Genomic DNA, 23,334 nt, shown 5'->3' on the forward strand with positions numbered 1-23,334 from the left:
AAGTCCCATTTTTATTGCAGCCTACATAAAATCAAAGAGCTGGGGTCCAGCTGTTCCCGAGGCTGAGGGTCCTCCTGGCTGCGGCATGCTTTGGAAGCTGTTTCTCACAGACTTGCGGTTAATGAAAATATTTGCTTTGCTTGATACAAACAAAAGTTTATGGGCAGAATTTGTGATTAGGAAATGCTTTAAATCTTTTGCCCTCTGGCCCCCCAGTCCCTAATTTCTCTTGTTCTGTGTTAGAGAACTCTAAATGTCTGAGATAAAAACCCTTTTCTCGGGAACAAGCTTAACTTTTAAAGTTTCTAGTGATGCTGTGTGCCTTCCCCATTTCTCTGTGGTCCCATTGAAATGAAGGGGTTGGAAGTTCTCATGTATAGGTCAGAAATCTTTCGGAGTAGGTAGGGGGACTATTACTTATGGCTTGTCAGGCCATCTCACTGCTTCCAGTCCAAGTCCGTGACTTGGGCTAATACATAGGCGCCCATGGGGCCATGGAGCTCTCTTCAAACACATGGAAATCAGCATTGCCCAGTGTCCTCATGCCACTGTAGGACTGTAACCTCAGCTTCTCATATGGTCTCGTCTGTTTCAGTTGTACTTGCCTGGACACCTGAAGATCAGATCATTGAGTGCTCTTGTAGGTGCTGTACCTGCTTACAGAACCAAATGGTAGTGGGGACTGGTCATGGAACTCGTTGGGAGACCGAGAAAGCAATTGTCCTGCTCTCACCGGTCCCTCTACAAGCACACAGCCCTGTCGGGAGGTAGTGGTCTGGCTGTCGCCTTAGCTTTGCCATTCATTGGCAGCAACAGAGGTGGTAATCTGGGTGCCTCATGCACGGGCTAAAGATCTCAAGAGGTGGCATCTTCGAGAATCCAGGCTGCTTCTCTCGTGTGTACGTAACATTGTAAGTCTGGGCAGGTATGTAATATGGATGTTTATAAAGGCGTGATAAGCGAGAGTGTGGAGGTCCAGTGCAGGGGCCTCTACCGTTCATGTGGGCAGTATAAAGAGCCTCTACGATCCCATGTTTACCCTCCTCCCTTAGGGGTAGCCTGTCTTGGTCACCTGCCATGAGTGTTGGTGTAATTCCAGTGAGAGCCGTCTAGGAATTGTGCCTTTCTTCCTCTTCTTCAAATGCTAGTCATATGGGCAGATAGTGATAAATCATCATAATGTCTCAAGTTTATTGAGATGCTTCTAGTGTAGCTGGCCAGGTGAGACTGGAGAGACCTTCCCGACTCTGCCAGTGCCCATGGCTTTTCTCTTGACAGCTCTTTGGCTATTGCTTGTGGAAGTGAGGCTTGAGTGTGTCCCTCCGTTCTGCGCCAGGGTTAACACTCCTTCCCCTTGGCTACAGATGTGGAAAACAAGTCCCGCAGTGCAACATGGATGATGATGGGTTTTGGTCCCATCCATTTTTGGGCCTCATGCACAGAGATCTGGAAAAAATGAGTGTGTGCTTGGCTCTGCAGCTCTTGGGTTTCACCCCGCTCCTCCCCCCAAATGTAGTACTTGCGTTTTCTTCTTTAGCAGAAGCCTTGACAAGGACTAGTTGGAGGGCGTTTGTCAGACAGACTGACTTTGCTTACGGAAAACTTGCATGTCTTCTCCTCATTCTGCTGCTGCCCGTAATTTAGAACTCTGAAGATGTTTTATAATCTGTGGGGTGATGACTCAGGTTTCTTTGCAGTCCTCAGCTGCTTCACGGTCTCTACTGAGGGACTGTGGCTGGGGGTGGGGTGGCGGGGTAGGGGAGGACAGGAGCAGAGTGTATCATCCGGGACGTGCAGCCTGGCTGCATCTCTCCTTTCTTGGCTCGTCCTTGCCCAGATCTGCATTCCTCATGTGCTTTGTCCATTGTGATTGAAGCCTCTGTGTTTCCGGAGGATCTGCTCCCTCTAGAAAGTTTTAGTTCATAATGGTGTGCTACTTTGTTCCCAGGTTCATTTGGGGGTTAGATACTATGGAAACCCCCTCAGTAGATGAGCCCTGTGATGGTTTGGGGTTGGCGAGGGTTCAGAATGGTAGAGTAGACGGGATCGGGAAAGAGAAGTATTTCTAGGGAGCACTGTGAAGCAGTCCGGGTCTTCTGTTGGCAGCAGCCCTGTATTGGAGGAAGCAGACTCCAGGCTCAGAGTCCAGAGAGCTCCTGACTTTGGAATCTGCTCCACTGATACCCACAAAAGTACAGCGACCTCCAGCCAAATCAGAGCATCTTGTGGCTCATGACTTCCTGTAGCAATGGAGCAGAACACAAAGGGCCTCCTGGCCGGGTTCGTTGATGCTTCCGTGGCAAAGCTTGAGTCTCTCCTGTAGGCAACAGATTCCAAGAGTGATAAGGGGAATGATTTAAAAGAATCATTTTCTGGCATATGGGAATTGTATTCTAAGAACATAGCTCTTAGGAGTTACAGTCTTATCAATTTGTCATGGATGGTGTAACCCAGATGACATCTCTCCACTCCAGGTGGTGACTTTGGTTCAGAGACGCCTGCCTTGTCCTCCGGCGGTGACTCCCCTGTGAGCGGTCTTCCTACAGCAGAAGACCCCTATCGTGTGAGCTTGGCCAAAGGGGTTTCCATGTCTCTGCCTTCATCACCTCTGCTGCCTCGACAGTCTCACTTGACACAGTCAAGGTCAATCAAGAAATCCCCAGGTAAAGAGAAAATGCCCAGTATCTAGATATGTTTTATACTGGTTATTAAATATATTCATTAAACATAAATAAGATAAGTGAGTGCCTGTAAGAGCCAGGTATGCAGTGTGTGCCTGTAAGAGCCAGGTATGCAGGGTGTGCCTGTAATCCCAGCTGGAGCGGAATTGCTTGAGCCCAGGTGTTCAGGTCAGCTTGGTCAACACAGTGAGACCTCGTCTTAAAAAATTACATTTTTTAGGAGAATTGTTTTTTCAGTGTTCAAATAACTTCTAGAAGAAGGGGATTAAAAAATTATTTTTAATTACGTGTGTGTGTGTGTGTGTGTGTGAGAGAGAGAGAGAGAGAGGGAGAGAGAGAGAGAGAGAGAGAGAGAGAGTGTTAGTTTAGGTTCCCTCAGACCAGAAATTGTTTGATCTCTTGGAACTGGAGTTATGGGTGGTTGCACTCAGATTCTCCTCAAGAGTAGTAGGGCCTCCTAACAGCTGTTGTCCTCAGGGGGAAAATAAAAGTATTTCTATCCTCCTTTCTGTATAGTTCCACATCCATTCATAATGATAAAAAAATATGAACGCCCAGAATAGCTTTTCATAGAGACTCAAGATCATGATATAAGAACTAACATTTACCATTGGCTTTCTCAGCTTCTTCCTGGTGAATCAAGGAACACTGTCTCTTACAAGATGTCTCTAGTTCCTTCCTTCCTTCCTTCCTTCCTTCCTTCCTTCCTTCCTTCCTTCCTTCCTTCCTTCCTTCCTTCCTTCCTTCCTTCCTCTTTTTTTCTTTTTGTTTTTGGAGACAAGATTTCTCTATACAGCTCTGGCTGTCCTGGAGCTCACTTTATGGATCAGGCTAGCCTTGAATTCACAGAGATCTACCTGCCTCTGCCTCCTGAGTGCTGGGATTAAAGGTGTGCGCCACCACTGCCCAACTACAAGATGCCCGTAAAGTTTTGGATGCGGGCGAGTGCCTTGGACAACATTCTATTCATTGTATTGCATCTGTTTGCCGGCTGACATCACGTGACACTGGGAAAGTTCTGAAGGTTAATCTCTGGTGAAGAGTCAGGCTTGTAGCAGTGCAGGGGCCCTGGCTCAGGGGCTCCTTGTGTAAGGCTGTTTGACCCCTTTCATGATTGCCAGATTCAGACACTTGCTGATACCGAGAAAAAAAAAGCAAGCAGGAGTTGTCCGGGAAAGGCTGGGGTTCAGATGTGAGGGAAGCCCTTCCCGTGGTGCTCATCCCTGGGGTCCTCACACTTCTTTGATATTCTTTTAAGTTGGCTGAATATTTGCTTACAAAAGGCAGGATAATTTGAGTTCCTATTGATCACGTGCCAATGAAAATTCTTCTCAATTACATGGGAACATATTCAGGGTTCATCTAGTTTGCGCCCCGGGGCTATGAAATTAATTAGTTTCTGGTTTCTTAAATATTTGTGTTGCTCGGAGTGGCATATGCATTATTTCTGAGTCATTTAGTCGGTGTTTGAGATTTATGTATGGTAAAATTAAGAGGGTATTTATGTATGGTAAAATTAAAACCCTGAGGCATTCTGTGTTTGGAATGGTGGAGTGAATTTGGTGATTGTCCAGAATCTTTCATTGTTCCAGAACTTTCTTATTCTGGACAGCATTGTTTACAGTTCATTTGTTAGCTGGAACTTGGGAACTTTTTTTTTTTTTTTTTTTTTTTTTTGGTATGAAGTGATTTCCTGTGCCAAGGAATTTGACCTGTTTATCAGTATTTAGGGAAATTCCTGGAATGTCCTCTGCTTGCTCCACTGTTGTATCTCTGGGTCAGATGTCTTTTCTTCCTTCAAACCGTGTTTCCCACAGGGCCTCTCTGGCTAGGTTACCCGGGTTGGGATGACCAATCTTAGGAGTCGTGCCCATCTCCTTTTAACAGCCCCGTTGCTTTGTCTTTTCACCAGAGGTGAGTGGGTTTTTCAACAGGAACTTTTTGCTTTGCCCAATTTCAGACTCATGAACCTTCTCCCAGGCCTATCAGGGTTGTTTTATACCATCCAGATTTAGCCAAGAAACCTGCTATGTCAGTTTAACAAGGAAGCCCTGTCCCCACCCCCAGTGCTTGTTCCTCCTCTTCCACCACCCCCCTCGGTGATAAGTGATCATCCTGGCCTGACTTCAGCAGAACCCTGTTAGGTCAGTTCAGCCAGAATCCCCTTCCTTACTCCTGATGTGTCCTCTGACCTTCACCCTGTAGCTTGGCTGTGCATCCCCCATTTGACTGTGCAACTTTCAGAGTTGAGTTACTGAAAAATTCTACTGCAGGTGGTCCCACACCCACTCCTGAACTAAGTGTGCCTTCCTACACTCTCACAAGTGTCACTGAGCGATACTTTGTCTTTAACGTTGTGCACTTCACATAACTGATGCTTTAGGGCAACCAAAATGTCTTAGCCAAGGATAACTGTAATCTAGAGCCTGTTTCTCACTGAAGAACCTCGGTTGAAGCGAATGCCAAGCACAGACATTGGACACACCGAAACTGTTCCTTTCTGCCAAGCAGTTGCTCAGACAATGAATTGCCTCTGCTTTTGCCCCAGGGCTGGGGCCTGCCTGAGACTCTAGGGAAGACTGCATTTCACATATAATTCTATTACTGATGACAATGTCAGTGTCTGTTTGGTGGGACTCTCTGTAGCATTGGCAGGCTGTCCTGAAGAGTTTGAAGAGAAGACTCTTCAGATGGGCACAGAAACCCTGGCCACTGTGTCCCTTCTTCCTTGGACAATATCAGATAGGTTTAGCTTTGAGAAAAATATCCCTAAGTTTTTTCTATTATAAAAAAATGAAATTTATTTCTAAGTTCTTTGGTTGGTCGTAGGGTCAGAAGGATGCAGCCATCCTCCTGAATATTCACTCTTTCAACAGATTCAAGAAAAAAAATGCCTTCTAATTTAGATGCTTTTGTTCAACTGAGCAGATCCCGTGCTAGCCAACAGGTCTTGTGTACTGCCCAAATCCATGTAGCAACCTAGTGTCTCACGGTGCTGATTTGGTGTCATTATCTTAGTAATTTTAACTGAGAAGATTGAAGGCAGAGCTGGATGCTTAAGAATGGCAGTGGCTTACAAGGCATGAAATAATATTTTCATAGTTCCTAACACACACTTCTGCTTAGACCGTATGATTGGAAAAGTATCCTGAGTGCTAATGTCTTACCTGCCTGTTTTTTTTTTTTCAATTTTTAAAAAGGTTGACATATGGCAGTGAGCATGCACTGACTTTATAAATATCCATCTATTTTAGAACTAGCACCACTGCTACTAAGGATACAGTAAATGCAGTGTCCCCCAGTTCTCGGAAGATAATGAGCCACTCCATCCTCGGGTACCCATCTTTTCTCCGCTATGGCCTGTGCACCCTGACTGTTGTTCAGGCCCAGCTTTCAAATTACCTTGTGGGATTTTTTTTTAATTATTTATGTTTATGAGGTTGCTGCTGAAAGATGCAAAACCTTGGAATCAAGAGTTCGTGGCCAGCCTGGCTGCACATAGCAAGATCTTGTCTTCACCAACGAAAACCCTCGGGAGCTCCCCTAAATCATCAGACTGTTTTACTTGCTTATATACAAACACTTCACTGCTTGATGCTAATCAAACTTCAAGCAGTTAGTCGTACATGGTTGTGCATTTTGCTTGCAAGGAGAAATGACCAGATGTGCAATTCCTTACTGATTTATGCTTGCTGTATGTAGCTAATGTATTGGCCGCATCAAGAACTTGGAAAGAGCATGATTGGACAATTGGTGAGAAAGATATTCGAGGATGTGGTGGTTTGAATGAGAACGGCCCCCATAGGCTCATATGTGAATGCTTGGTCCCCAGTTGTAACTGTTTTGGAGGAGCTGAGGAGTGAATTCATGGTCCCTTTTGTGCTAGGCAAGTGTTCCACCGCCAAACTTTGTGTGCAGCCCCCACTTTAGATTCAGAATTATTCGTATTTACCCTCCTGCAACCTCCCTCTGTTTATTTGTATTTTATTCCACTGCTTGCTAGAGTAATCCGTTTTCTGGGTATTGTTTCACTTTTTGGTATTATTCTACCTGGAAGCTCCATTTTCTGATAGTCACAAAGAAGAGCTGACACCCATTCAGGTACCTCTGTGGTTGCCTGATGGGTCTAGGAATTCCCCAGAATCTCTACTGTATCCTTTTTCTTTTCCATCTTCCAGAGATGAGAACACTTCATTTCCTGTGGCTCCTTCCCAGTAACGTCATGAGCTGTTCCCATCTGCAGGTCCTTCCCCAGATCTCTTGGGTTCCATTGTGATTAGGCGTGGATGAGAAACAATGTACTGGAAGCAACAGAAATGATGGCAGGTGGCCGTAGTGGCTGAACAGCCTTAATCCGAAACTCTGAAATCTCAAACGCCCCAATGTCTGTGATTATGAACCTGGACATGACATCACACCCAACGTCATGTGACTGGTCATGGGCGAGATTTAGATGCACTAAAGGTGTTGCATGCGTTTCCTTCTGGGTATGCCTGTAGGGTGGACGTGGGCAAAAATCAGTTTCACGTGGATCTCAGTCCTCCCATAGCTCAGCACGTGTATTCACATTCTAAAACCTGAAAACCCTCTGGGTTCTGCATTATGTGACTCCCAGCGCCCCCGCCCATGTCTCAGCATCTATATTCACATATTCTAAAACCTGGAATACTCTCGAGTTCTGCAAACCTTGGGTTAGGGATCCTTGCCTTGTATAGCTGTTGTGATGGTTGTGCAAACTCCACTTGTTGTCTTAGATAAAGCCCTGGTAAGCCATGAAGTGGGACTCAGCTTTCTTGTTTGATTCTTGGACTGTGAGTTAATGTTTGCCAAGGCTTCCTTACCCTACCCTGCAGAAGTGTTTCTTAATTTAAAAATCTCATCCTTGAGAGAGAACTGACAAGCTAATATTTTTTTTTGCTCGTCTGTGTGGGCATGTGCATGTATTGTATACATGTGTGTATGTGTGTGGTGTGTATGCATGTGTGTATTGTATGTGTGTACGTGCGTGTGTGCGTTTTGTATATGTGTTTATGTGTGTGTGCATGTGCCTGTAGAAGCTGACATTGGGAATCTTTGCTGACTTTTTTTTAATTGTATTTTTGAGACTGGCATTCCCTATGTATCTCTGGTTAGCCTGAGACTCCCCCACCCCTACCCCTGAGACAGGGTTTCTCTCTGCAACAGACCTCGCTGTCTTGAAACTCACTATGTAGCCCAGGCTGGTCTCAAACTCACAGAGATTCGCCTGCCTCTGCCTCCCAAGTGTTGGGATTAAAGGCCTGAGCCACCACTGCCCAGCTGGTACTTTCTCTGTAGCTTCGACAGGTCTCATACTTTGGAGATCCACCTACCTCTGCCTCCTGACTTTCCCTCGTTTTGAGACAGATTCTCTCACTTACCCAGAGCATCCCCATCCATCTAAGCCAGGTTTGGCCATCAGCAAACCCCAAAGAGTCTCCTTTCTCTGCCTCCCCAACATTGGGGTTACAGGCTCGTACTGCTGTGCCTGACTTTTCTGTATGTGTTACTGAAACTCAAACTCACGCCCTCACGCTTGCCTGACGACATCACTGACTGATCCATCTTCCAGCCTCTCCCCCAAATCCATCCCTTGTAAACCTGAGACTCATGATAGAATTCTTCTCTATTCTTTTTTCCTGCTTTATATCATATTATATGGTATTTCTACTTTTCTTTATGAACTTGATACTTATTGTCAGCTGTTTCAATATTCTATAATTGATTTTAAAACTAGTTTCCACTTTAAATGTTTATATTGGTTTTCATTCAAAGAATTGGCAGCCATGTATGGTGGGACATGCCTATAATTCCAGGGCATGAGCAGGTGAGACAGAAGAATTACATATAAAACAAACCTTGTAGCATGGCTTAAAATGTTTTCTGTTGTTGCTGCTAATTCCTGGTGTGAATTTTGGCTGTGGTGTCATATGTATGACCATAGGATGTATCATTTCCCATCTTGCCAAGAACAGCCGTGGTGCCTATCAGGTAGAGGTAGCAGTTCAAGTCCAACCTGGGCTACATAAGACCCTGCCTATAAGTATATTGTTTAACAGTAAGCCATTCATATTGATGTGTACCCCAACTCCTGAACTCCTGATACTTTTTTTTCTGGTAGATTTTATGCACATCTGATATCTCCTCAGGGTAGTAGCTTCCCAGAGTGGAATAACTCAACGAAATGGCCTGCACTGGTGAGGAATCTTGCTGCACACTGGCTAGTTGCTTTCCACAAAGCAATATTGATTTGCTACTCCCTTCACAGTGCCCTGGGAGCTGTTTTTGAAGTTACCATCTTCTGGAAAACATCTAAATGGTTGGTGCTTATAGGCATCCTGTTGGTGCTGGTTGTGCCTGCTGAGGCCTTGAAAGAGGTGGATCTCTCTGTGACCCTCCTCTTTTGAACTTCCCATCGGTCTGGGCTTCTTAGACATTTCCATTTCCGTTCTTTCCAGGGTACAGTGTTGGGGGCATGATCACAGCTGAATCAGATCAAGTTTGTTTAGAAAAACATTCAACTGGCGTACAGTTGCATCTATAACCGCTTGCTGTCTTTGATGCTTGGAGAGGCTTACGGAGATTGTGGAGGCTTCTAAGACTGATAGAGAGTTGGGAGGCCCCTTAGGAACTGCTTCTGGCTCAGAATTCTTTGAAGAAAAGGAAGCAAAGATCCCACAGTCATTATGGAACTTGCCTGAAATCTGTAGAAGTTACGGATCTGTTACTAGTTCCATTCTGCCTGTATGCTGCAGACTCCTGAGCTGTATAGGAGAGAGTCTATGTTCTGGTTTCCTGCATGGAGGAGAGCACGGGCTGAAGGCAGTGCATTGTATCTGTGAGGCTGCCTCTGGGGCTGGAGAATAAGGCAGGGAACACACAGTCCCTCTTCTCCGTGCAGAGATAGTTACTTCTGCCCTTGCCTTTCCTTCGAGTGCCTAAGACCAGCCTTCAGAAAGGATCCTGGTGACGGGCACAGTCTTTGTTTCCTCCTGGAAACTGTGTGACAACCTTCTCCAGGAGTAGGCAGACAGCTGTCCCTTACTGAGTGAGATTAGGTGTGACGGTGACACACTCTCTGTCATCTCCTCCAAACGTGTGCCTATACACAGAGCTGGTGTTTGCTCAATTCAAGGGCCTTGAGTCCACTTAGTTCTCTGTTCATGAGCCCTAGCTCACCCGTGTGCCATTTGGCTACACCCAGAAATTGCTCCAGGAGCATCCAAAGAAATACCAGCGCTACAGTCTGCTTAGGATTTAAGGCATGTGAGTAATAGCTTGAGTTTTGTTTCTTTAGCATTCCAGACTATGTCTATATCTATGTCTGTCTGTCTGTTTCTCTCTCTCTCTCTCTCTCTAGATAGATAGATAGATAGATAGATATAGAAATAGATATAGATATATCACAAGTTGTCAGCCATTGATGAAGAATATATGATTACTGCGTGTCAGTCCTCTTTAATGAGAGTAAATATATATATATATATTTTTATCATTATTTTTTAATGCTAGAGATAATAGTTGACAAAGAATTATGCATACACAGAAGTATGTGAATTGTCAGGCATGGTGACACACATATGTGGTTTCAGCTACTTAAGAGGTTGAGACAGGAGGATTACTTAAGACCAGTTCAGGAAATACTGAGATCTTAAAAAGTGTGTGTGTGTGTGTATGTGTGTGTGTGTGTGTGTGTGTGTCGGGGGGGTGTACTAGATGTCTAGTCCCTCCATCCCTCCTAATGGGCAATTACTTTTGTTTTGTCTATTGTTTGCTTTTGCCAGAGTCTCCTATGGAGCCCAGCATGACCTCTGACCCCCCCAGGCTTACCTCAGCTCCTCCTATGGGATTGCAACCATGCACCACCATTCCCAGTTCCCTCCCTCTCTCCTGTGGTACACAAAACAACAGTCACATATTCACCAATTTTCCCTAGAGTTGGACACGCGAGGGGTTAGATGAAGAACAGCGAAAGAACATTCCTGTCCTAACAGCTAAAGGAATGTAAGATTCTTTTCATTGGCTAGGCTGTAGAGTAGAATGGCTGGGTCGAGACGTACTTGGTTAACGGTGAGGATGTGTCCGATCCTTCATAGCTGACTCATCAGTGTCTTCTTAGTCACAGTTTTACTGTTTTAAGCTATCAGTCTTCAATGTTACAAAACAAAACCTGTCTGGTCCATTTTCCACTTAATTAGGTTATAGTGTTTTATGGCCCACAGAAATCTCTAATTTTCTAAAGTTAAATTGATACATTTTCCATTGTAATTTACCCGGTTGTGTTTTTGAAAAACAGATTTGTTGAAATCTGTTTTCATACCACATAATTCAGCTATTTAAAGTTTCCAGTGTGGGTTTTAAGGCATTTTCACATGAATGCAAGCATTGCTAAAGTACAGTTTTAGAACTTTTTAAAATCTCACCTAAGAAAGAAAACCGAAACAAACTTACATTCCTTACTAATCATTTTACATTCCTTTTAAACCCCCCCCCCCCACCGCTCCCAAGCCCTAAGCAATAGACTCCATTTTCTATCTCTATAGATTACCATTGTGGGGCACTCTGTACAATTAGCATCATAAAAGACTGTGCTGTTTGGCGAGTGATTTTTGTCGCTGTTTTTGGAACATGCTCTGTAGTCGGAATCGACCTCATTCAGTTTTGTTACCAAATAAAATCTTGCAGTACCTACCTATCACACTTTGCGTATCCATTATGGGCAGTTGGTTGTTTCCGCTTTGGGCTATTATGAGTACTGCTGCGTTTTCGTATTTTAACTTAGATGCACACGTATGTTCTCGTTTGTTCTTGCCTATATATGTAGTATTAGTGCCGGTGGGTCTTCCCTGTCGCTCTGTGTTAAATGCCTCGCTGTATTGCTGACTTACATTCTGCAGGGACTGCGCCACTTGGTGCTCCCACCGGTGGAGCAGAAGTAGACTCAGTTTCCCCGCCAGCCTCTCTCCCTCTGCTCATCTTCCTGACTCATTGTCCTAGTGCAGATAAACTAGTATCCTGTATTTTATGGCATTTTAATTTTTATTGATTTACTTTTAAAAATTATTTAGTTTTCTTTTATATGCACTGGTGTTTTTCCATGGATGCCTGGAACTGGAGTTTCAAACAGTTGTGCGCTGTCACGTGGGTGCTAGGAATTGAACCTGGGCCCTCTGGAAGAGCAGTCAGTACTCTTAACCACTGAACCATCTTTCCAACCCTTTATTGCACTTTTAATAGTCTGGATGTAAATTATTTATCAGTACTGTTTGCAAGCATTCTTCCATTCTGTGATTTCTTTTTCACTATCACGATAGTTTTGCTCGAAACAAAAGGTTTTCTATTGTCCAGCTTTTGTTTGCCTCTGTCCTTCGATGTCATGGCTTTATGACCATTACCTAATCTAGCATCATGCTCTTTCTCCTAGAGTTCCGTCATTTTCACTTCTTAGTACTTGGATCTATAGTCCACTTGGGGTAACCTATGTGTAGTGTGAAGTGTAGACTAAATTCGTCATTTCCACGTGGACACCACTTGCCCCTGACCTGTTTATTGAAAAGACTCCTCTTTCCTCCTTGGTTGGTCTTTGGTCGTCATTGCTTCATCAAATCAGCCCTTGCTGCGTTCCCGCTTTGCACATTGTCTTATGTTATGCCTTAGGTCAGGCTGTCTCGGAGCTGACTTCAGGTCAGCTTTGATCTCACTCCATGAAGCTTCCCTTTGCCCTACGGGAGGAGTAGCCTCTGAAGGCAACAAACCCCATACACCGCATTTCCTTCTGCCAAGCCTTGCATCTCTCTGCCTTGACAGTGGATGCATGGATTCCTCCAGGACAGAAGTTTTTTGTCTTTGGTTCTTGTTTGTGCTCCTACACAGGATCTTGCCACTTTCTTAATGCTGGGGGTGGGGATGGGACCCAGACATGAGAATTTGGTATTCTGTATTTACCAGCAACATGCAACTGGTTGAAAATATTAATGGACACATAAACAATTTAAAAGTAGTGGTACCTTGCATCCATGAAGCCTTGAACATAGCTATTCGCCATGTCTATGGAGACCACATACTTCTTTATAGTTAAAGTCCAGCTTCCCCTTCAGGCTGGACTGCGTGTACACTGTGAGCAAAGAGAATGTGCATGTGCATGTCGTGTGTGCGTGCGTGAGTGTGGGTGTGGGTCTGTTGGCAGCCCCCTTGAGTTCCCGCGTCCTGGTCGCACTCTTGTTTTCTTAGGTTTTTCAAGGTTTGCTGCCTGTTTCCTGCCGCTAGCCGGCAGTTAATGACAGCTGGAGGTTTTAGCCGGTCACACGTATAGCGGTGTCAGCTGCACCCCGTGGTTGTGTCAGATGGCGTCTGGAATGAGCCCAGAGTCCTGCTCACAAATGAATGCATTGCCTCAAAGAAAATAGGCGGAGATGGGGACAGTAGGGGTCTTTCTGATTATTGCTGATTCACAGCGAAAACCCAGAATCCACAGAGGCCGGCGGAAATGGTCCCCTCTCTCTCTGGCATTAATGAATGTTAGCGTGAGGTAGGGCTAGGCGGAGAGGGCTGGCGCTTCGGCCTGAATCCTCAAAATTGTTGTGAAATGTGGATGTTGGTAGGGGGTAGGAATGGCTGGCTGTGTTGAAGGAAGAGTAGCCAAAGATGTGCAAAGCCAGGAATTGGGAAACGAAGGTGACACAGAATGGCGATTTTTTTTTTTGTTTGTTTGTTTTAAGGAAATGGACTGCAGAGAAGAGCATGTCTTCTCATTGCCTGCTCTTCTGGCTATGGCAAAGCCAGCTCCAGTCTCTTGCCCTTGTCATAGAAGGACACATATGCTGTAATGAGATATTGCTTAGCCTTACAAGCCCACCTACTTTTTGTTGTTTTGTTTTGTTTGAGACATGATTTCTCTGTGTAGCCCTGACTGTCCTGGAACTCACTTTGTAAACCAGGCTGGCCTTGATCTCATAGAGATCCATCTGCCTCTCCCTCCTGAGTGCTGGGATCAAAGGCCTATGCCACCGCTGCCGGGCTAGGCCCACCTATGTTTGATGATCTCCCCAAAGCCTGTTTCCTAATGGCAGGTCATTGTGGCTTAATATAGACACAGCACGTGTCGTCTTCCACCCCCTTGAACACAGTGCTTTATACATACCTGGCAAACACTGCCACCAAACTATATCCTCTAGTACCACCCAGGGGTTCTTCTTTCCTTTTCCTTGTGTGCCGAATATGGAAGCCAGAATGTTGAACATGCTAGGCAGGCGCTCTACCTCCGAGCTAAATACCCAGACTCATAACCGTCGTTGTTTAGGTCAGTGAGCGCTGAGCCCAGGAAACCTTGCTTCTTTTGAGTAGTAGGCAGCCCCGTCATTCCTGTGTCCTTTGTGCGAAGATGCTGGGATACAGAACGTAGGGCATGCTTCCTTGTGGAAGGGTGAGTTTCTCATTACTTCTTTCATCCAAAAGCCTTCCTTGCTGATCACTGGTGCAAAGTGCAGGAAAACATGTCACCTCTGGAAAAACCTGGGCGAATAACTCCCCACTGAAAGCTCCGGCCTGGGTCAAGTAGTCTCCCCCACTAAGGTGGGGAGGACCTCATGGGTGCAGTCTGTCACCAATTGCTCTCGTCACAAGCAGGCCAGACTTGGGTCTTCCAGCACGGTGTGCTAGGGCAGCCGTCAGGTGTTTCCTCATTAGCAAGATGGGGATCTGGTGCCTTTCACAGGTGTGATCTTGGATATGTTTTCCTACATGTCCATGTTGAAATACTAAGCAACCCTGATGGCCTGCCACTAGGAAATTGGCTGGGGTGGGGGCTGATTAAAAATAGGTGGGCTTGTGAGAGCAGAGACCCCATGGCAGTATTATTTGTCCTTATATGAGTAGGAAAAGAGACTAGAGCTGGCTTTGCCACAGGCACATGAGAAGACCAGGAGAAGACAGTTTCTAGTTCTTTGATCTTGGACTTTCTGCTCTGCAAACTATATAAAATAAATAGTTTAAGTTACTCGGCATATGCTACTTTTATGATAGCAGCCTGAACGGACTGTACCACAGAGCAAGCCACATGTAACTTAGATGCAGACTGGCATTGTGATTTTCCTGGGGACCATGTGCCATGGAGTCCATCCCCATCTTCCTTCATTTGACTCAGTGGCCACCACTGCGTTCCCACAGGATTGGTCCTCCTGAACCTTCATCCTCAGCCAGATGCCCGCCAGTGGGATTCCACCCTCCGATCCGTGCTTTCTGGCAAGCCTGTGTCATCTTGATGTGCAGCTCTGCCTCCAGCAAGGCTTTGTTCCCTGTGAACAGGGCATGAAAGCAACATAGCCCAGCGGGTTCCAGTTCCAGATCCACCTCCAGCCGCTGGGGTCACTCATCTCCTCTTGGCTTTGCACATGACTCATGGACCACGAATAAAATGCTGTGTATGGGTAATTGTCCGGGGAGGGAAGCTAAGCCAGCTTTTCGAACTGGGGATTGGAGCGGAAAGACCTACAGAAGCAATGGGTCTCGGTAGAAAAGGGAAGTGTGGGTAGAGCGGAAAGTGCCTGGTGATGTCCTGCCTTGGTCATTGATGACGCTCCCTGTACGCTCTCAATGGAAAAGAAAGGCCAGTGTTGAAGAAGATCGTGGTAGCTGCGTGTTCCACAGAGGTGGTCCCTATTTGCTTGCTAAGCAATGGAGTGCAGCCAAGCAGACAGTAGCCTGGCGTTTGGAGCTGGGCGTAGAAGAAAGGCATGGTGTTCCTTAATCCAGGCAAACCATCAGGAAGTGTTGAGTGGAAGCCTTCATCTGTCTTTGAGCATCACTTCACTGCTCATAGAAGCCACTCACAAGCATACGGACTCTGGATGGTACAGCTGTGGTTTTTTTTTTTCTCATTGAAACAGATTAGTGTGTATTTGGATGTCTACCAGATGGCGTGGAGAGCTTGTATGTCATACCAGGAACATGTTGCTTGTACATTAGAATGCTGTCGTGTATACAGGACAGGTGGGGGCAGAGCCTGACTGTGGGGCCGGCCAATGAGACTACCGTAGTTGGCCATGTGTCTTCTTTCCTTATGGAGAAGGTACAGTTGGCTGCAGATGAGGTCATCGTGCCCTAGTTATGACTCCACTATGATACTGGATGGTGTTGTTTGACAATACAGCAAGTCCTAGGGACACTGCTATTTTGGGCAGCATAGTTTCTGGGGACTCTGGATAGAACGCTTGTGTGCTGGGAAGCTCCCATTTGTGTCAGAAAATGACTGTGGACCCTAAACTCTTTAGTACAAATTCAGTAAGGGATTTCTTTGATTAAAAACATTCTGAAGAGTTTATATTTTTTTCAGTGATACAGTTTTTATTAGAGCCAAATGTATACATTCTGAGACATGAATGAATATGTATACATTCATGTATACATTAACACTTGCATGCGTGCCTAAAGAGATACTTGAGAGAAATGAATATTTTAAGTTATCTGTGAAATGTGAGTAGGTACAGTCTGTATTAAGCGAACATGAATTTTTGTATACTGTCCCTGCTTTTCTCTCGATGCCTTAATTTAAAAAGTATCCCCAGGCTTTGTCCTATCCAGGAGGACAGGCCTGGGGTCCAGGGCCCAAGTCCTTGTTGCTGGTAGTGCTATGTCTTTGTAGCCTACTAGACTGACCTCTCTCGATACTTGGTCTCTTATATAGAAATAATAGTTAATCATCCACCATATATATCTTTGGGAGAGTTATAGAGACTGTTGATGAAGAGCTGTCCCCTAGAAGACACTAGAGAAGACCTGCTGATGTCACATCAAAGTGGCTCTAACTTCTGAGACCCCCAAATTTGCCCTCTCTGGCCTTTGCTGGTCATTCTTTTTGATTTCTTTTTTACCTTTGTATCTCTGACCAGGAGGATGGAGCAAGCAATACTATTGAAATGCAGGGACTTCTAAAACAGAGCTGCTATTTAGACTTTGGTTTGTAAATATTGATGGGCCTGTTCAGTGTGGATTTGTCCTCAACATTCTTGCCATGGCTTTGGGAGCGCGTTGGCCCATCCATAGCTCCTGTAGAAAGGATGATGCCAGTTACTGAATTGGTTTCCATTTCCGGTAGCATGTGTTGTTCCCGGCCCAGTGCCTTACACTTGTTTATTCTTGTTTCCGTGGCCGCTTTTGTGGAAAGTGGCGAAGGCGAAGCAATGGCAACACGAGTAAGCCAGCTTGGAGGAGCGTGTGAGAAGCATCTCATGAGCACCAAGCTGAAAGGGCGCCTCAGAAGGCTACCTGAGCCCAGGAAGATTCTGTCCAGGAGAAATGATATGGGTGGGCCACATCAAGAAAACAAGTTCCTGAGGACTGATATTTATTGGTTTGGGGTTTTACGGTGCACACTTTTTTTGTAAGCTGGAGTTACAGACTCCTCTGAGCTGCCTAAAGTGGAAACCAGAACCCGAACTCCTGTCTTTGGACAACAGCAAGCGCTCTTTATTGCTGAACCATCTCTTCTAGCCCCATTTCTTCTTCTTACACTTTGTGATGTTTTACTAAACTGTCTACTTTTTGAGGAAGGGGCAACTAATTCTTACTTGTCTCCTGAAAGCTGTGAGCCACCTTGGATTTTCTGTGATAGACAGAAGGTGAACATCAGAGAGTCCCGTGAATTTGCTCTGAAACGAGGAAGGAACTTGACAAATGGTTTAAGAGGATCCCACTTTTACATGTGCTTTTGCATCTTTTCGTTATCTTTGTGGCCAGCATCCCATTTTTTTTCCTTCACCCAGATTCTTAGTCACTGTGCCCCAAAGGTTGCTTTCAGCTTCAGCTTTCCTGAAGTCCTTAGCGACCACTCCAGCTTTTTGTCACTAGAGGACACTGTGAGGTGGAGGTGGCTCTCTGGCCGTGATGTTTGTTTTTCCGAATGGCCTCAGAGGCGCTCTGAGTTATTTGAGTCAGTCTTTCACTCTCCGTCAGCTTTCATAAACATTTGTTTCATGTGGGTTTTCTGAATGTTAGCTGTGTGGGCGCTGGGCTAGGGATGAGGGAGACACAGAGGGAAGTAAACACTTGGCCCTAAGCTCTTGGGAACACCCAGCGTAGTGAGGGAGCCTAGTGATGGTGAAGACACAGAAGTGTCTGTTGTGTTGTGACGTCATGGGAAGGAGGAAGGATTCTTGGTTGGAGGCGGGGATGGTTCCCTGTGTGCGCGCTGTTGCAAGGGTTTCTTAATAAGTGAGGTCCATGGCAAACCAGAGCTCCTAAGGGGCATCTAGCTGGCCATGGGACAGGCCCCCATGCTGGTCAGGCACGTCGAAATGGGAGTCCGGGCCACGGTGGATGTGACCTGTGAGAATAGCAGGGTCCTGGAGCCAGGGAGGATTTCATTTTGATGTTGTTGTTATTTTGGTTTTACCAGTAACGTCCTTCGGCTGTTTTTATACTGAAGGAATGAAAGGAGCTTGTGGTTTAGAGCAGGGCCGGTTTTCTCCTTGCCTCTGGGAGTTGAGACTGGTTGGGACTCTGGCAGAGATTCGGACGAAGCCCAGCAGCTTCGCTCTCTACAGGGCCAGGAGAATGCAGTGAGGTGGAGGTTGGCCTGAGAGAACATTAGAAAAAAGAAACTCTGGATTGTGGTGACATATTTGCACTTGAGACTTTGAGGGGGTAGAATAGGGACAGTGGCTCGGGGCGGGGCATTTTATCATCACACACGCTGTTGACATTGCAGTTGGGGTATCAGCGAACCATCATTGAGGTACTGCTCCTGCCTCTGCCCAGTGGTTCGGAGCTCGGGGATCTGTGTCTTGGCAGAGCCATTTGGGAAAGTTGCTAGGGCTCCAGTTTGGATTTTTAGATGAATTTGGTTTTGAAAAAAAAAAAATTTTTGTTGTTGTTGTGCCTTTTACCTTTCCATTAGCTCCCCAATACAGTCTTTTTGATAGTTCCAAGGTGGGCAGTTCTCCTACGTCTTTTAAAAAATAAGAACTCCAAGGTGATGGTTGGTCCTAAGGTTCTAAGGAATGCGAGTTCTGTTGGGACCCATGTGTAGTGCTGGTGGAATTCCCCGCCATGTGCACTGATATGACTTAGCCGCCCAGGGACTTTGGATCTTTATGGAGTCCTGTTTGTGCAGAGCACAAGAGTGTCAGAGTGCAGAACCCAGGTTCAGGTCTCTGGTCTTGAGCAGGAAGGTAGTTCGGGATGTTGAAGGTCAAGTGTAACAAAGAATGAAAAGTGTTTGTTAGCTTTTGGAAATAGGACTAGTGACCAGAATTGGCCAGCTTCTGCCATGGTCAGACGGGAACTACATTAGGCTACCGTGGTCTCTGTTGCAGCCGTTGGATCCGGCCATCACGGCACAACACAACGGTAGACAATATGTAGATAGATGGTCATGACTGTAATCTGGCACACGCTTATGAACCCACTTGGTGGTCTCTTTCTCATGCTTTTCCCTGACCTTTGCCTATTAGAAACGGAGAGTTAGAATTTATTCAGTGCTAGACACACGACACATTTTTAATCCTAGATAGAAGTGTCAGCCCATTCTACAGTTGGTGGAGTCCTAGGAGTTCAGGAGATAGCTCCTGGTGGTTACACACCCAGCTGACAAATGGCCGGGACCTGAATTCTCCTCTGATTTCAAAGCCTGGCTCATTCTGCCTCACTGACCTGTGACCCAGGACAGTGGCCTTAGCCCTGATCATTATCAAGAGTTCTACTTGGCACAGATGATGTGGTACCCCGCACTGCTGCCATTGTCCTTCCTGTGACCAGCTCGAAGCTGAGCTTTGCTACTTCCCTGTGTCCTCTACAGTAAGTATGTGGGACTCTAAAGACACAGCTGCCTCCATCTGAATGGCGCTTCTGCCTGGACGGTACCTGTCAGATACTATTTGAGCCATGGATGAACTTTGGTTTTATTTTCATGAACGTCTTGGAGTATTTTTAGAGTTATGGAGAAGTTGTAAAGAGCAGTATAAAGAAGTTCCATGTGTCCTAACGGTCAGTTTCCACTGTTGTTAACACAGCATTGTGTGGTACAGTCTGTATAATTATTGAGCCAACATTGACACTTGCTAAAGTCTGTAGTTGTGGGTTTTCCCCAACTAATATTCTTTCTCTGATTCACATCGCCATATCATATTCAGATATCATGTCCCATAGATTTCATTTTTGTTTGTCTGGTTTTCAAGACAGGATCTTTCTGTGTAGCCCTGGCTGTCCTGGAACTCACTCTGTAGACCAGGTTGACCTTAAAATCAGAGATCTGCCTGCCTGTGGTTCCTGAGTGCTGGGATTAAAGGCTTGAGCCTGTGACAGTTTCTCAGACTCCCTTTGTTTTGATGACCCTGGTGGTTTGGGTATGGTATTTTGTAGGTTGCTTGTCTGTTGGAATGTGTCTGATGTTTTTCTCACCACTGGCCAGAATTTAGGAGTTTCAGGCAGAACTCAGAGGTCTGGGGTGGCTTTTTCCATCCCCCAGAGGTGAAGGTACATACCGACAGTGTAATTTACCTTTACATTTGCTCTTGATCATCTGGCCAAGGTTTTGGCTGTCCACTGTCTCCATGGAAGTTCCTCTGTCTTCTTCCCTCCCCATTTCCATCAACCACACAAGGAACACATTTTATGTTCTGCGTGGTCACTGTACACAGCCCGCAGGTAAGGGTGGGCACTAAGCTCCTAACAGTGGAGTTGTCTGTGTAAACTTTGGGGATTATTCTGGATCTTGAGAGTTACATCTTCCCTATTCATTTATTCCAGTATTGATTTAATTGTGCAGGGGCTTTCAGATGTCAGGTGTGTAACTGGGATGCTCTGACCTTTGTGCCTGCTTTCATGCATGACTGGTGCCCTGTGAGACTATCTGTGGGCATGTGTTGTTCAGAATCTGTTCTGTTAGGTTAGGTATAAGAGGTGTCGGAAGTCGTTGTCTCTGAGATTGAATTTCTTAATATAAACTGCCAAGCATACATGTATCACCTAAGACTTTAAAGAAAAGGCATCTTGGACTTCATGCTCCTTAGGTTGACAATCACTTTTTTTGCCTTGATGGTGAAGAAACTTCTCTGGCAAGCGTGCTGTCTCAGGGCCTTTGTCTGAGACTGGCATCGACGCAGCGCCACCTTGTGGTCAACACTGAATGTTCCAGGGACGATTTCTGCTAAGTTGTGCGACGCTGAACTGTTCTAGCATCAAGTTTTTAAAAGAAAGATAGTATTTGTTCTTCAAAGGATTCAAAGAACTTCTTCTTTGGTTTTAGGTATTACCAAGTTTAGACTTTAAAATAGCCAACTATAGTTGTTCTAAGAAGAAAAAGAAAGCATCTTGGACTGCTGAGATGGCTCAGTGATCAACAGTGTTTTCTGCTCAGTCACGAGGACCTGAGTTTGGATCCCAGCACTCATGTCTGGCAAAAGCCTGTTAACCCCGGCTCCAACTCTGAGGGACCCAGTGACCTCTTCTGGCCTCTGCATGTTTTTCAAAAGCATTAGATGTTAGGTCAGGTGTTCTCAGCCTGGTTCTGATCTCAGTCAGCTTGCGTAGGAAGGTCAGATTGATTGTAGCAGCTTTCTCTAATAAGAATCCCACAGGCACCTGGGCTTGTGGTGCGCTCAGTGTGGAAATCCTTTTTCCTGTTCTCTCTTGGACCCAGAACATTGACAGGGTCAGCCCCACTGCCAAGGGCGTGGCAGAGGTCTGGGTCACTGCAGGGGATGGCAGGAGGCAGGCTGTTTGGACTCTAGAGTGACTGATGGCTCAGTCCAGCCCTTCACTGCATGATGTCGGCAGGCAAGAGAGTGAGTGCCTCCCCTGACCTCACCATCAAGTGTGTTTGTCTCACACAGCCACCGTCTGCACTCAGAATATTGACCTGTGCAGTCGGGTCCTGACGGCAGGGTGGCAGGGTGGCTTCGGCCAGGGAAACAACAGCAGCACAGCAGGAAGCTTTCGAGGACATGGGCTGTGGTGCATGATGGGTAGCCTTGCCACCTGGGTAGAAACGGAGGACGAGCAGGGACTTAAGAGTCCCTTTCCTTCCACTAATATTTTGAAAGGAAGGCTTGACCTTACTGGGTGGAGAGTCCATTTTAAGAAGACCCTTTAATTTCTGAGAGCAACATCTTATTACATCCCACTTATAAAATAATCTTCAATTGCTTTTCAGTGTATTCTAGCCTTTAAATTCAGTTTTAAGTCTTAATTAATTTAAAAACCTGTTTAGCATGCATTCCATCTATGACTGAGAATCACACAGTTCAGGTCAGACCCACAGGCTACCCAGATATTCCATTTATTGCATTCCTTTTTGAAGACTAGTAATCTCTCGCTCTGACAGAAGGGACAAGCATATTCCTGAATACACCACAATCACGTTGATTCTTTGAGTTCCTTTTTGCTTTCATTTAGTTCTAAACTTGGCTTAGGTTGTAAGACAGTCAATAAGCTCAACCTAAGAAAGGTGAGTGTAGTGCCAAAGCAATGTGGGTTCTTAGGATTAAATTTGGAGCAAACACATAATAGTTGAAGCAAAATATTTATCTGTCGCCCTTTCGTGTTAACAGTGCAGACAGCCCAGAGGTACCTTGGTCACTTGAAGTTGTCTCTTATAGGGGAGGCGTGCGGGAAGGGGTTGTGGGTAGAGCAGAGCTCCCACATTGGTTCTGAAAAGTGAGTGTGTGTTTCCCGGGGCTATAGTGGTGTGTTATCACCATTTGGTGGTTTCAGTTGTGGATGCTTATCTTGTCTGGGAGAACTCTTGCTTTCTGGTGGTTCTAGATGTTTCCGCCTTGTCCCACATTTCTCCACCCTCTACTTCTATTTCACCTCATAACCTTTTCTCCGTGTTACTGTCTTATTGCCCTCCTCCCTCCTACAAGGGCACATGGATTTCGAACTTGTCTGGATAATCCGAGATGTGCCCCTCACGGTCCTTATCCCAGTCACGAATCTCTGCATACCTCTAGAAATTAAGTGGCTGCACATTCCAGGGAGAGGATCACACACGTGTCCCCAGGAACTGTTATCATCTGTTATACACTAACACAGCATTGCCTGACGGGCTCACGGATGCTCTGCTTCAGTCATTTGCATACATGTCCACATCTCTTGCCAAAGGAAACAGAAAAGAAAAACGGGGCAACTCTCAGCACAGATCCTCAGCTTCAACAAGTGCATAGAAATTGCATAAAATCCCACCACAATCAAGATGGAGACCAGTGCCTTCATCCCAGTATGTCCATTCCAATGTGTTCCTTCTGCTCTGTTCTAGTCAGCTGTACCCTGAAGCCCTGGTAACCCGTGGTCCTTCTCCAGACCTAGAACTTTGCCTCTTCAGAATTTGATGTGTGGAATTACCTAGTATATAGTCCTGGGTGCACTTGAGAGGCATCCATGTTATAGTAGACACCAGTAAACCCTTACTACATGTTTCGGAAGTAGGCTGCTACATGCTTATATCACTGTCTGTTTGCCAGTTGGAAGACACTTGGCTAGTTTGCAGTTTGGGGTGATTATAAATCAAGTTATTATAACTGTGTGCACACTGACTTTTGTATAAACCTGTTTCCGTCTCTTGGGTCAGGACGTAGCAGTGGACTTGGCCAGCTCATACCGTCATATGTATCCATTTGTGTGAAAGTCTCAACTGTTTTCC

General features: G+C 45.6%; 1 protein-coding gene across 8 annotated transcripts in view; it reads left to right on the forward strand.

Moving 5' to 3' along the window:
* The window catches only part of Tanc1 (tetratricopeptide repeat, ankyrin repeat and coiled-coil containing 1), a 230,642-nt gene that overhangs the window by 110,360 nt on the left and 96,948 nt on the right, over nt 1-23,334 (forward strand). For 7 of the 8 annotated variants that reach the window (XM_048425771.3, XM_048425773.3, XM_048425772.3 and 4 more), the window contains one exon: nt 2,475-2,663. The exons of the other annotated variant lie outside the window; for it this stretch is intronic. In XM_048425771.3, the coding sequence (XP_048281728.3) occupies nt 2,475-2,663 (189 nt within the window). The remainder of the gene's footprint in view (nt 1-2,474; nt 2,664-23,334) is intronic. 8 annotated transcript variants of the gene reach the window in all.

Source organism: Myodes glareolus, chromosome 21 (genome assembly GCF_982192425.1).
Source record: "Myodes glareolus chromosome 21, mMyoGla1.1, whole genome shotgun sequence".
Classification (NCBI taxonomy): domain Eukaryota; kingdom Metazoa; phylum Chordata; class Mammalia; order Rodentia; family Cricetidae; genus Myodes; species Myodes glareolus.